This window comes from Sinohyriopsis cumingii, chromosome 16, assembly GCF_028554795.1.
Source record: "Sinohyriopsis cumingii isolate HCF-2022 chromosome 16, ASM2855479v2, whole genome shotgun sequence".
In the NCBI taxonomy this organism is placed as follows: Eukaryota; Metazoa; Mollusca; class Bivalvia; order Unionida; family Unionidae; genus Sinohyriopsis; species Sinohyriopsis cumingii.
In genome coordinates, this window is record NC_142976.1 from 56,479,248 (window position 1) to 56,493,689 (window position 14,442).

Sequence of the window (14,442 nt, forward strand, 5' to 3'; positions counted from 1 at the left end):
TTCTGAATAGAAGGGTTTATTTCGTCGAAATAAGCCCTCTATCGAGGAATAGTTTCCTGGGGGGGTTTATTGTGCAAAAAGTTTCGGTCTGTACAGCCCCTCTGCTGCTCGCCCCAATACATTTGGCGCACGGGGTTTTACGCCCTAAGACCTCTGCCGCCCGGTGCAACCGCCCCGTCCACCCCACCCCCGTTAGTACTCTACTGACTGGAATATGCTTACTTAACGTGATGTTGGATGTTTCATTTTATTTTTATAATTTAATTTTGACTCCGTTGACATTGAGTGCGGGTCGAAAACACTCTCAAACATATTGATTTCACGAAGAAAAGAAAAAAACGCTTAGTGGTTGCGTTGTTATTGATGTAGCTGCGCCTTAAAGTAAAATTATTTCAATAACTGTTATTATGTAATAACGTTAACAATTAAAAACAGACTAGACAACACTGTTCCAAATCTATTCAGTGATGTAGTTAGCCATCTAGAACGATTCTTCTCTTTTATACGGTTTGCCATTTATAGTCCGAAGATATCTTAGAGTTTTGGAATCTGTTCTCGCTGGCCATGACATACCAGTGTACACAAGTAAAACGATCTTACTATATATTTAAATTTTACTATCGTCATATTTTACCGTTATATCCGCTACTCGTATTTATTGTAGAAATGAGAACTTACATCGAAAAAGAGCCTAAATTACTTTCGAAGTACTACGCTCTGAAATAACTATCACAATATATTCATAGATTTTCGGGAGCCTAGAGCCCGCATGTTTTCTAAACACTTTCATTAATGATTTCTTGAAAACAACATGCGAAAATCTTTAAATGGGATACATTATATTTGGAGATGAGTGGGGGAGAATCAATATATGTGATATTTCGGTACAAAATTCACTGCAGCTATCTGAAACTGGAAAAATCTGGTGGAAACTATTTGGCAATGTCATCAAATGAGTATAATGCAACTACTTAAAAAGTTCTTCTACCTTAAATAGAATAAAATAACCCCATTGTCGATACAGTCTTTTTTGAGGGTGGAGTGTTTGCAATGTCATTTGCAGATTTTAATCTTTAGCGCACCACAAGTCACAATTAATGAAGCATAGCTAGAAGTCACATAACAGTTTCCATATAGTATTTATTCACACGATGTAACTATCATTCTGACAATGTAACTATCAATATGCCAATTTAACTATGAAAATAGCAATTTAACCATCAATATAGCAAGCCAACTATCATTATGACAATCCATCAACTTATTCAGATCTTCTGTATTTCATGCGCTTTATTACAGTCTAAGTGACGGAATGATATTCAAGAAATACAACTGAATACTGTAATAAATCTAGCATACGTTATTTGTATTGACGTCGCCGTTTGTATCTTTGTTAAAATTTAGTGATTATTGTTTTATTATGGAGAATCGGTTTGGGAAAGATATTTCTCAACGCGAGTAATTAGGTAATTGCTAGCAGCATATGTCATAATGTACAGCATTCACGAGATATTATGACAGTAAAACGAACCTTCCCATATTTATTAACATAGGGAATTATCTGGATATTTTTTGGTATATGTGTTTAGTAATTTGAGATAGGAATACTTATTTGTACTCGGTTTTTGTATCGTGTTGTATACAGCATGACGCGAAGTACTAATATTCGGCTTGGAAAGGCTTGCTGGCGTATCGTACAAATGTGAAACCAGTTAAACCATGCAAGTTTGAAATTTTAGAGTTTAGTGATGCGTGGTCATTAGTTGATTATATAAAAATTAATGTAGTATTTGTAGTAAGGGCCTTGTAGTTGACAACGACTGTTGCCTTGTGGTCCTCGAAAATGGGGGAAAACATTGATCATAAAGCCACGGTGTTTTATTCGTTCGATATGAGACCCCTTACGTATAACAATACATTTCAGCAATTTATTGAACAATACATCACTTCATTTTGTCATGTGATTGAACTCCTATCATATTTGAACTCATTTTATTATAAAATCCACTTTTCCAGGCACAACATTACATATTTTTCATTTAAAAGCTAAGAAATATGGTCGCTTTAATCAAAACGAACTAGTCCTTCACCAAATTGAACATCTCCACTTAAACAATTCTTGATCTGTTATGAAAGTTGTTGAATCATCTTATTATTTTGTGGTTGCACAGGTATCATCGTGTGACTGGCAGATCGGGTTTTGATGATTAGCGCAGTACAAATCACAATTCAACAATTCAGGCCCCCCAAAAAGAAAAGTATTCAGTCTTTATCACCCATTACCACCCCCACCTCCACCACCCCCACAAACTTGTTTGTTTTTTAAACTCGGTATGAAATCAGAACTCGTGTAAGATCTTTTACATTCTCTTCCAGGTTATGGTTTGGGTTTCATCACCTATCCAGAAGCAGCTAATTTCCTCCCCTTGTCACAGCTGTGGTGTGTCCTTTTCTTCTTCATGACTATTTTCCTTGGATTAGATTCCCAGGTATGTGAAATAGTTAAGTTCGGTTGCACGCACTGTCTAACGTGATGGTGAGGTATGCTAGTCATTCATATGTACTTAAACTGATGTTAATGTACTAACCGAAAAAAGATATTGACATGCTGATGAAATAAACAAGCATTAAATGGAATCGTCCATAAACGAAGCAACTGGGATGTGTTTTCATACTTGGAATAAATATCACCCATAAACTTCATACAAAACTTAAGGTGCATTATAAGTTTGACAGTTTATTACAATTACTCGTTTAGAGTGTATACATCATCATCATCATCATCATCAGTCTCCTGACCTAGTGTGGTCGTCGAGGCACTGTGCTGCTGAACATCAGACCAGTTCCCTCCACTTGTCTCGATCATGTGCCAATGCCTGTGTCTCCGCAAAACTTTTCCTGGTCCATTCTGTGATGTTGTCAGTCCACTTTTTTCTCTGTCTACCTCTCCTTCTGCCACCCTGGACGCTGCCCTGTAGGACTGTTGTGGATAGACTGTTGGCTCTAGTGACATGGCCATACCATTTCAGCTTTCCCTTTTTGACGGTGGTGAGGAGGTCCTCATATTGGCCTACTTTGCGCCTGATGGTGTTACGCACTTCTTCATTTGTGATGTGGTCCATGTAAGAGATGCCAAGGATGGTTCTGTAGCATCTCATTTCAAGTGACTGGATTCTTCGTTGTAATTCTGCTGTCAGGGTTCAGGCCTCACATGAGTACAAAAAGACTGAGATGACTAGAGCTCGCAATAGTCTGATTTTAGTTTTCAGACAGATATTCTTGTCTCTCCAGATGGGTCTTAGCTTTGACATAGCTGCCATTGTTTGTGCTGCTCTTGACAAAATTTCTTCTCTTGATCCCTCTTCGGTGATTATGGAACCAAGATATTTGAACTGGCTCACTGTTTCCAGCTCATGTCCTCTGACTTTAATCTTGGCTGAGATTTGTTTGCCATTATTTGTCATCAGCTTTGTCTTCTCAACGGTTATCTCCATGTCAAATCTGGAAGATGTTTCATCCAGGTTCTTCACTAAGGTGGCAAGCTCGTCTTCACTGCCTGCCAGCCCATCAATGTCGTCTGCAAAGCGGAGGTTGGTGATGTTACGCCCTATAATGCTGACTGCCCCACAGTGGTTTTCCAGGGCTTCGCTCATGATGCGCTCTAAGTAGATGTTGAAAAGCGTGGGTGACAGGAGAATGTCTTGACGCACTCCCATTGTTTTCTGGAACCAGTATCCCACAGCACCTTGGGCGATTACTGCACTGGTAGCCTTGGCGTACAGCTGCTTGATGGTATTGGTTAACTTTTGACCCATGTTATACTTCTTCATTGTGGCCCACAATGCCTCCTGCCACATTCTGTCAAAGGCCTTTTTGAAATCAATGAATACATGATAGATGTCTTGTTGGTGTTGCGAGTAATTTTCACACAGAACCCTGAGATTGAATATTTGTTCTGTTGTGCTTCTTCCACTCCGGAACCAAGCCTGTTCTTCAGCGATTATTTCTTCTGCTTGTGGTTTCAGTCTGTTCAAGATGATCTTCAGCATTACCTTACTAGCATGGCTGATCAAACTGATAGTTCTGTAATTTTGGCACAGCTGGAGATCGCCTTTTTTGGGGAGTGTTATAATCAGTGACTGTGTCCATCGTGTTGGCCATTCACCTGTCTGCCAGATCTTGTTGCAGATTTTTGTTAGTAGCTCTTTCACTGATTCCCACCACCACCATTCTTGATAAGTTCAACTGGGATGTTGTCTACTCCAGCTGCCTTCCCATTCTTCAGTGCTCTTATTGCTGACTCCACCTCTTCTTTGAGAATGGGGAAGTCATCATCATTTGAGGAGTTTGGAACTTCAAGCACCTCTGGGTCTCCTGTGGACTGATGGTTGTAGAGTTCTTTGCAATACTCAGTCCATCTGTAATGTCAGTCGCTTCTGTGAGGCATTTTCCATTTTTGTCTTGAATGGTACTGACTCTTGGTTGTTTCTGTCTGGTGAGGTCTTTCACAATTTTTTGCTGTTATTCTTTATCAGACTGCTCTCTATTTCTGTGCACTTTTGTCCAATCCAGTCTTCTTTTGCTTTCTTCAATTTTTTTTCTGATATTCTTGTTTATTTCTCGGTACTCCATTACCCCTGTTGTATGTCTGGTGCTTTTGAGTTCTCTTCGGGCATCACACAACTTCAGAATCTCTTCTGTAACCCAGGGTTTTTTCTTCGAGCGATCGAGGCCAATGATGTCCTTGGCAGCTGCTGTCATTACTGTGTTGAAGGTGTCTGTCATCCCTTTGACATCAACATCCATCACAAGGAGTGGAGCAAATTTTCCTCCAATTGTGGCTTGGAATGACTTGCAGATGTTAGGGTCCTTCAGTTGTTCAAGGTTGAATTTGAGCCTGACGTTCTTTGGCTTGTTGATTTTCTTCAGCCTCACGCTGAAGTTCATAATCATGAGGTCGTGATCACTCCCAACATCAGCACCTGGGAATGTCCTTGTTTTTGCTCTATTGATGCCAGATTGGTAACGGTTTTAAACCAGTATGTAGTCGATCTGGTTGTGATGGGTTCCGTTTGGTGCGTGCCATGTCCAGCATCGTGAAGCTTTATGTTGTCCCAGGGTGTTGGCTAGTGCCAAGTTGTTGTGGCTTGCGAACTCGAGCAGCCGTCTCCCTATTTTATTGGTAACCTCATTGCAAGAGGGCCCACAATGATCTTCCCAGTCTTTTAGAGCATCTTTGCCAACTTTGGCATTCCAGTCTCCTTGGATGACGAGGGTGTCTTTTTTACTGACCATGTTTAGAATACCCTGTAAATTTTTGCAAAACTCCTCTATTTCTTCATCATCATCATCGGTAGTTGGAGCATAGACTTAGATAATTGTGATGTTAAAGGGAGATGCTTTCAGACGAATGGAGATGATTCTGCTAGATATGGGGCAGCATTCAAGCACAGATCCCTTGATGGCTTTGTTTACAAGGAAGCCTACTCCGTTTATGGACTTGTCATACTCTCCACTATAGTATAATATATGCCCATCTTCAGTTTGGTGTTCTCCTAGGGCTTTCCATCTAACTTCACAGAGTCCCAGAATGTGCCAAGTGTAGTTTTCCAGCTCATGTGTCAACTCGTGGAGTCTTCCAATTTGCGCCAGAGTTCTAATGTTCCAGGTGGCGATGGCAATGCTGTCTCTCGCTCTGATTTTATGCAGAGTACCAGTAGCAAACTTGTCACCTCCGTCCTGGTGGACAACGGCAGGCGCGGTCCTTGTTGACCCGGCCGACGACCGATCCGGTATGGTAAGTTCAGATTTGTCCAGCATTATCAGTGTGTCTTGGGCAAAAGTCGTCTGGCGGAGCCCATCCCTCTCCAGACCAAGGAGTTGCCAGAAGGGGATGTAGTACATCGTCCAGCTGCTTTAGGGTCTCCACTCCGGATTTTCTTATAGGGTTTACTCCCTTAGCCTTTGGCTAATCAAAGCCGACCTGCAAGGCAGAGTGTATACAGACGTATGCAAACCCCACCCTTTTTCGGTAGGGTATTACATTTGTTACATTATGAACATTTATTACATTTATGGGTTGACCTGTTCGAAGTAAACGCACGCAATCAACGATTCGTCTCTTCCTTCCACACTTTAAAGTCTTGATGTAGCGATGTAAAACACAAAATAAATAAAGTCCTAAAATATATTGATTTTTTTAAAACAAATAAAGAATACAAATTAACAACAATGGCACCTTTGCAACTAAGCATGTTCATAATTTTTGGTATCATTGCAAAGTAGACAAGAGTGTCAAAAGCATTTTGTGTGTGTGTGTGTGTGTGTGTGTGTGATTAGGATTTTTAACGTAGCTTTAACAATGTTTTAGTCATATCGCAGTGTGGCAGTTTATAGTGATGTTCAGCACTGGGGCATCATGTTGCATGATGTCCCACCCAGTCACATTATCCTGACACCAGGCCGATCAGTCCTAACACTAACCTCTTAATGCTTAGCGCCAAGCGAGGCAGCTGTTAGTACCATTTTTGTAAGTCTTTGGTATAACTCGGCCGGGGATCGAACCCACAACCTCCCGCTTCCGAGACGGACGCTCTAACCACTAGGCCACCGGAGCGGTATTTGCAAGTGATATTAAATGTTGTTGTTGTCGTAGGGTTTAACGACATTTTTCAGCACACGATAGGCTATACATGGCGGCCAGTATTAATGGTGGAGGAAGAACCTGGGAAATCCCCGAAAGAACCACCGACCCTCTTGAAGCTACTGGCAAGCTTTATCACATACCCACATTGGCCGAATCCGAGTCTCGAACCTACGCAGACAGAGGTGAGATGGCAGTGATTTGTAACGGAAAGCGCTTTAGACCACTCGGCCACTCGGGACCCCGATATTAAATGTATAAACCTAATCAACCTAATCACATAAACATGAATTTTAGAGTATTTCCCAGATATTTTATGATTTTCATGTCATATAAAATAAATAGTCTCCTAGCTATAGTAGCTCATTGAAAGTCTTGAAGTACATTGCAATTTCTATTATTTCTAAATAAATGTAAATACCATATGGCATAAATTCCATCATTTGTTTTTTCTTTAACTCCCCCACCCCCACACATTCCCAACCAATTGATCATCCGGCAAAATGATGGACTCCACTCCGTTTTATTTGTAACATCCAACTGTGCACTCTCATAATAGAATAGTGAGACTTTCTGTATTGATTTTTTTATTTTACATCTGAAGACTAATGGAAGCAGCACAGCTGACGACTATCTTAACTGTATAAGCCACTGGCAATATTACTTACAGAAGAAACACAGCTTACGGCCACCTTAGCTGTATAAGGCACTAACATTGTTACTTATGGGAGCAATACAGCCAGCTGATGGTTACCTTAGCTGTTTAAGCCCCACTGGAGATGTTACTTATGGAAGCAACACAGCCGACGGCCACCTTAGCTGTATAAGCCACTAACAATGTTACTTATGGGAGCAATACAGCTGATGGCTACCTTAGTTGTATAAGCCACTGGCAATGCTACTTATGGAAGCAGTATAACTGACGGCCAACTTATCTGTATATGACACTGGCAATGTTACTTATGGAAGCAACACAGCTGACGGCCACCTTAGCTGTATAAGCCACTAACAATGTTACTTATGGGAGCAATACAGCTGATGGCCACCTTAGCTGTATAAGCCACTGGCAATGTTACTTATAGAAGCAGTACAGCTGACGGCTACTTTGGCTGTTTAAGCTAAAGGCAATGTTACTTTTGGAAGCAGTGCAAACATCTGAAGGATACCTTAGCTGTTTAAGTCCCACTGGCAATGTTACTTATGGAAGCAACACAGATGACGGCTAGCTTAGTTATTTAAACCACTGGCAATGTTACTTATGGAAGCAACACAGATGACGGCTAGCTTAGCTATTTAAACCACTGGCAATGTTACTTATGGGAGCAACACAGATGACAGCTAGCTTAGCTATTTAAACCACTGGCAATGTTACTTATGGGAGCAATACAACTGACGGATACCTTAGCAGCCATTGTCAGTGTCACTTACGGTGTGGACCTTAGAGCTAACATATAAAGGCATGATATTTTGAGCGTGCTCGATAATAACTGTCCGGCATTTATGCGTTGGTTTTAACCAAATAAACAAATTGAAAAGCAGCAGTGGTGACGGCTACAACATCGACATTCGTAACAAAACTTGATATTATTATGTACAACATTTTGAAAAACGGACTTATTCTGATTTAATGTATTGCTATTCATTCTACTAATGCATCTCGCTACTTTCCAGTTCCCGAATTACGAGATTGTTGTCACGGCGCTCTGCGATGAGTTTCCTAAAATCTTCAAAGGGAAGAAGATGATAATGACAGTTGTCGTAATTCTAGCTGCATTTCTACTCGCCATACCGATGGTTACACAGGTAAATAATTGTCACTTCTTAGCTGTTGTCATAAAGCTGTAATGCACTTTCACAATTATTCCTCTGTCTTAAAAATATGTAATCTGTAAATAATGCATACTCACGTACTGAACGTATTTGTTCCAGATAATGCTTAAGTAGAGGTGTATCATCATCATCATTGTCGTCGTCGCCATCATTTTCATCATCATTACTCCCGTTAAGCTTATATCATGTTATTTCATTCTGAATATTCTAGTACTGGATAAAGAAATGTTTTCTATTATTTCTGCAATTAACAAAAGTTTCATTGCATACAAACTTGGGATCATTAAGGTTTTAACCGTTCTGATATACGGCAAAAACAGAACGTAGTCCTCAAATAAATATAATGTCGGCATATCTGGAATTTTAGTTCTTATCATATAACTCTTATTACTCGTAGAAATATTGTTTGTGTTTCAAACTGCACAACATACCATTAACGTTATATTTTCTGAACAAATCAAATTCCCTAACTTTTGTTACGAAATTTTTCACTTATACATACTTTCTTAACTCATTGACATCTACAAAAAAGCAAGAAAGAGAGTAAATAGAAAGAAAAGGGTGACCATCGTTTGCCTTGTCTTACTCCAGTAACATAATAAATGTTCATTACAGGGTGGAATATATCTCCTGACGCTGATTGACTGGTATGCTGCAACCTTTTCCGTCACAGTGTTTGCCGTTCTCGAGTGTCTCGTCTGGACATACATCTATGGTAATATTCCCCTCAATGTCCTCCCAAAAAATTTGTTATAAATCATTCAAAACTTCTTTTATAATGACTTTTTCATGCTAAAGCAAGTTGCTGTCATTTCAATACTTCTGTTGATAAATATGACATTTTGCGAGGAAATACAGTTGGATTTCTTCTTCTTGCAGTAACACGAGTTTCCATAATAACAGACACTATTACCCTCGTGTTAGCATCGGTTAAAGAATTAAAATGAATCTTCAAATCTAACTCATTCAAATGTTCTATCATCTTACAAAGAATCACGTCTTACAAGAATAAAAAAAGAAAAACGGAACCCACACAAATATTGTTACTTGCTTGTGTCTGCATAAGTGACAAGATAATTCAATGATTTTTATGTAATATAAAGAATCGTAAACTCTATTTATTTATTTAAATATTTATTTATTCATTATTTATTTATTTATTTATTTATTTATTTATTTATTTATTTATTCCGAATATCCCTGGCTATGTTTGTAAGTGTATCGTCATCAAGTCCAGTCTAAAAAAATGCCTTTTGCTTTATTTATTTTCATCCCATCTTGCTATTTCAGGAATGAAAAATCTTGACGCAAACATGGTTTCCATGATGGGTAAAAAAGTGCCTGTTGTCTTTAAAATATGTTGGTATTTTGTGACCCCGCTTCTTCTGTTGGTAAGTTGTCAAATCCAATCTTTTAGTAAATGTATTTATTGAGCTCACTTAAACGTCTGGTAAAGGTATATATTGAATTCAGATAATGAGTCTGGTAAATGTATGTATTGAATTCAGTTAAAGATCTGTTAAATGGGTAAATGTATGTATTGAAATCAGTTGTATGTCTGGTAAATGTATATATTGAATTTAGTTAAAAGTTTGGTATACGTATGTATTAAATTCAGTTAAAAGTCTGGTAAATGTGTGTATTGAAATCAGATAAAAGTCTGGTAAATGTATTATTTAATTCAGTTAAAAGTCTGGTAAATGCATGCATTGAATTCAGAGAAAGGTCTGAATTAAATTCATTTAAAAGTCTGGTAAATGTATATATTGAATTCAGATAAAAATCTGGTAAATGTATGTATTAAATTTAGTTAAACGTATGTTAAAGGTACCTATTTAAATCAAATAAAAGTCCGGTAAATGTATTAATGAATTTAGATAAAAGTCTGGTAAATGTATGTATTGAATTTAGTTAAAAGTATGGTAAATGGGTAAATGTATGTATTGACTTAAGTTAAAAGTTAGGTAAATGTATATATTGACTTAAGTTAAAAGTTAGGTAAATGTATAAATCGAATTCAGATAAAAGTCATCTATGCAGAGTTATCAGAGGATGCGAATTTTCTCCCAGAATCCTTTGTTTCGATAACTGATTTACAGTCAAACTTAAGTACCAAGACCACTAATGTGATAATTTTAAAGAGACATCTTAAAATAAATTGCATTATGTAAAAAACACCGACCCACTGGAAGCTACTGGCAAGCTTTCTCACATATTCACGTTGTTAGAGCTGAGGTGAAATGTTAGTGATCTGTAAAGGCGAGCGTCTTAGACCATCCAACACCAGGTGCCCCATTTACACCAAAAGAGAAGGCTTTCAGGCTGCTTACATTCAAAACGAAATAAAAATATTAGTGTTTGTTTTTTATTCTGAAAACTGAATAAATTGATTTTAATAGAATCAAATAATAATTTTTTGTACAACAAAATTCTGACAAAAGCATTAATTCTTTGACTATCTTTGCGTTAAAATACTGCATGTACGCTCGCAGTTCAAGGTCTGCAGTGTCGCCGGAATTCTACACGCAATGTTTTCATACACGGAGACTACTGAACACACTGACCCATCAAAATTTACCAAGAAATACATTGGTACTACAACACATTCACTGGGGCTTGTGATAAATGACATCAAAAACTACGTAAATGGTTATAGAGGTGGGGGTGGCTAACTTTCAGGGCAATGTCTTACTTTGTATGACCATTGGATCCCCAGCTCTATAAACAGTTACCGATCGTCTTAATTTCATTTTTAAAGAGTCCCTATAGATAGCCTAGCCTGTTAATAATTACGAATATAGATTTCAACAAAGGGAAATTACATACGACTCTGGACAACGATGAATCGCCCAAAGTACGATGAACCCGTCCATGAAAGCATACATTCTTTGAGTAATGTTTGTGTCCAGCAGAACAAGACATTCTGCACTCTCAATATTGAGTTGGTGGGATTTTTTTTACTCCGCATACATATGCACACTTTGATAAAATATTACGACCATGCTGTGAAATATTCAAATCCTTAGATAGCTACCATTGGTGGAATTATCGGTCTGATCTTGACGCAGTTTTTACGTTTTTGAAGGAGAATCCATTGTTATATAAACAGCTATGTGCTACAAAACCGATGCAAAATATTTCTTACAAAGCAAACAAAAATAAAACAATTATTCAAACAGAAAACAATCAGTTGTTTTTAGATTGCAGTTATAAGGCTATATAACATTTTGTTCGTTTTGTCCTGCGTTCATCGTTTTTAAAAACTGTAAATTGCCGAATCCCACAACTTACATAACAACGCCTTCGCATGTTATTTGCTGTGTGATTCGGCAACTGACATTTTATACCGCGATAAACGCAGAAAACATTTTTAAACTCTTAACATAATCGCACTTACGTGCATCAAGACAACCGTTGGAACGTATTTAATTGTAATATAATCCATGTTGTGCGATGCTGCTGTAGATTTCCGAATCCGATGCTCAGAGTTGGGAAAATCAAACTTACCCTCTTTAAGCATGAGTTAAAATCATGTTTATTCCAGGTTAGAGTTGCCTCGAAACAAATGTAAAACAGAACATTGAAATATTCATACAGCTAAACGTCCTTCAATCTGTGCAGTGAAAATACTATTTTACAGGTTGGTATTTTAAGTGATTAATTCTTTCATAATGGGTGTATCTTAACGTCAGTGTGCTTACCTCAGTAAACCAGCGTAAACTTCACACACCCTGAGCAGCACCTTCGCAAAAATAAAAAGAACATATCTCTGACCTGCTTGACGCAAACACTGATAGATGGTCGACCTAAAATCCTGCATGACAGATCAATTAAACATCTGACATAAACAATGACAGCCGATTGACATAAAAAAGTTATATGGCACATATCAATTCTAAATCTGACGTAAACACTGACAGCCGGTTGACCTCAAAGGTTGCATGACAGATCAATTCTAAATCTAACTTAAACACTGATAACCGGTTGACCTAAAAGGCTGTATGACAGAGATCAGTTCTAAATCTGACGGTCGTGGATTCGATCAAAAGCTGCATAAATATGTTTATAACTAGGCCTTATTTAAAAACTGAGTTTCAAGATCAAGCTCAACAACAGCAGCAGCAACAACAACAGCAACAACATCAAACCATTGACGGCACCATATCTCCCTTGGTCGCAAGTGGGCTCGTTTTACATTTACGTGACAAAATCTATATTCAAATGAGAAAAAAATTAAAAATTCAAGACAAGTATAAATGAAAATATTGTAAAGTCTGTCTAAATTCGGAATGGGCATGTGCAGAATAGTTAGGTGAGCGGAATAGAAAGGGTGACATTATTCGTAATTTCATCGCATGACTTTAAATCTTTTGCCAGAATAAATAAGAACAACAAAGATTCCAGGTTTGGGATTTCACAGCTTTCACCGCAATTGTTGCTATATTTTGCAGGTCACCTTGGGTTTTGCCATCTTTACCTACGCTCCTCCTAACTATGGTTCCTACGTCTACCCCGAGTGGTCAGTCTCCTTGGGCTGGTGTACAGCGGCTGCTTCTCTTGTCCCTATTCCAGTTTACATGGTCATAATGATTTGGAGGACAGAAGGGTCACTAATACAGGTAAATACTGGTGTTGACTTGTTCCTATTCCAATTTGCATGGTCATAGTGATTTGGAGAACACAAAGGTCACTGCTTCAGGTAAATACCGGTATTGGAGCTGTCTTACGTATTTCCCTTATTTGAAATGGCAAACAGGCCCAATGTTATTGTGTGGATACATTCTTCATTAATTCAATGTGTTTCCGATACGCTATATAATTAAATTAAAGGATCAACGAAGGAAATTTTACGTAGTTCGCGAAACAAAAACAATTCTTTTTCGTTTAAAGGCATCATTGCGTTTGCTCTCTTTTTATATTTTCATTTCCTGTCCTTACCACGCGTACAAATATATAACCTGCCATTTTTAAGCTACCATTAAGTCAGTGCAGTTGGTTATAGATAAAAATGCAAATGCTTTGCATGTTCCTTTCTTCTTCTGTCCGCCAGCTGGTCTGTTTTCTCGTCGCCGTCTCTTTCCCATCCTGAACCAAATTATTTTACAGAATTGTGTATCCGTTTGGAAACACAGTCTACTCTATTTATTTATATATTTGTCCTTCTGAATGTATGTATGTATTCGTACTATCTGTCTCTGTGAACGTCCTAAATAAAATTAAAATAGTCTGTAATCGATTACAAATTTACTCATTCCAGAGATTCTGCATATTGTTAAGACCTAGTGAGTCTTGGGGTCCACAACCAGAGGGTGAAGATCATTGCATGAATGGGAAAGCAGGCGGTGAATTTGCTGAAAAACTCCCTTACGAAAGCGGGCAAGAGAATCTAGGATTGGAAGGACTAGTTACCAAATTTTAAAATTATACCCTTCAGAGCTACGAAAGCCACTACTTACCCACCCCATCCACCCCAAATTATATATATATATATATATATATATATATATATATATATATATATATATATATATATATATATATATATATATATAGTTTTGTTTTTAATACATGTCTCTGGTATTTAGTTTTGTCATACATGTCCAAATATTAATAAGGTATACAATATGTTGAAAATGAAGCTAACAAGAGCTAAAATAAAATATCTGGGGTCCATAAGAAAATGTATTCTGGCAATTTTACCAGTGGAATTTTTTTTATTACACTCAAGTTGCCCTTTCGGCCACATAAAGGAAACATACAACAATCATACACAAAATACATGGGTACATATCGTCGTCCCTTGTCAGCTGACGTTGATCGGCGATACGCAGTTTTTGATGCGTATTTTTGGCGGTTCAGATCAAAGCTGAATGAAATAATTTCTTAAACGAAGTCAACCGCACGCGAACAAAAACTTCGAGTATACCATTCTAATAAAGTATTTTAACAGTTTATACGATCAAAACACT

At 37.9% G+C, this 14,442-nt stretch overlaps 1 protein-coding gene across 2 annotated transcripts in view; it reads left to right on the forward strand.

Annotated features, from left to right (window-relative positions):
- The window catches only part of LOC149780465 (sodium- and chloride-dependent glycine transporter 1-like), a 65,041-nt gene extending 50,887 nt beyond the window's left edge, over positions 1-14,154 (forward strand). For both annotated transcript variants that reach the window (XM_089937409.1, XM_089937410.1), the window contains exons 9-14: positions 2,377-2,489; positions 8,315-8,446; positions 9,089-9,188; positions 9,764-9,864; positions 12,925-13,092; positions 13,731-14,154. In XM_089937409.1, coding sequence (XP_089793535.1) covers positions 2,377-2,489; positions 8,315-8,446; positions 9,089-9,188; positions 9,764-9,864; positions 12,925-13,092; positions 13,731-13,892 — 776 coding nt within the window. In that variant the 3' untranslated portion in view covers positions 13,893-14,154. The remainder of the gene's footprint in view (positions 1-2,376; positions 2,490-8,314; positions 8,447-9,088; positions 9,189-9,763; positions 9,865-12,924; positions 13,093-13,730) is intronic.
- Positions 14,155-14,442: the final 288 nt, after the last annotated feature.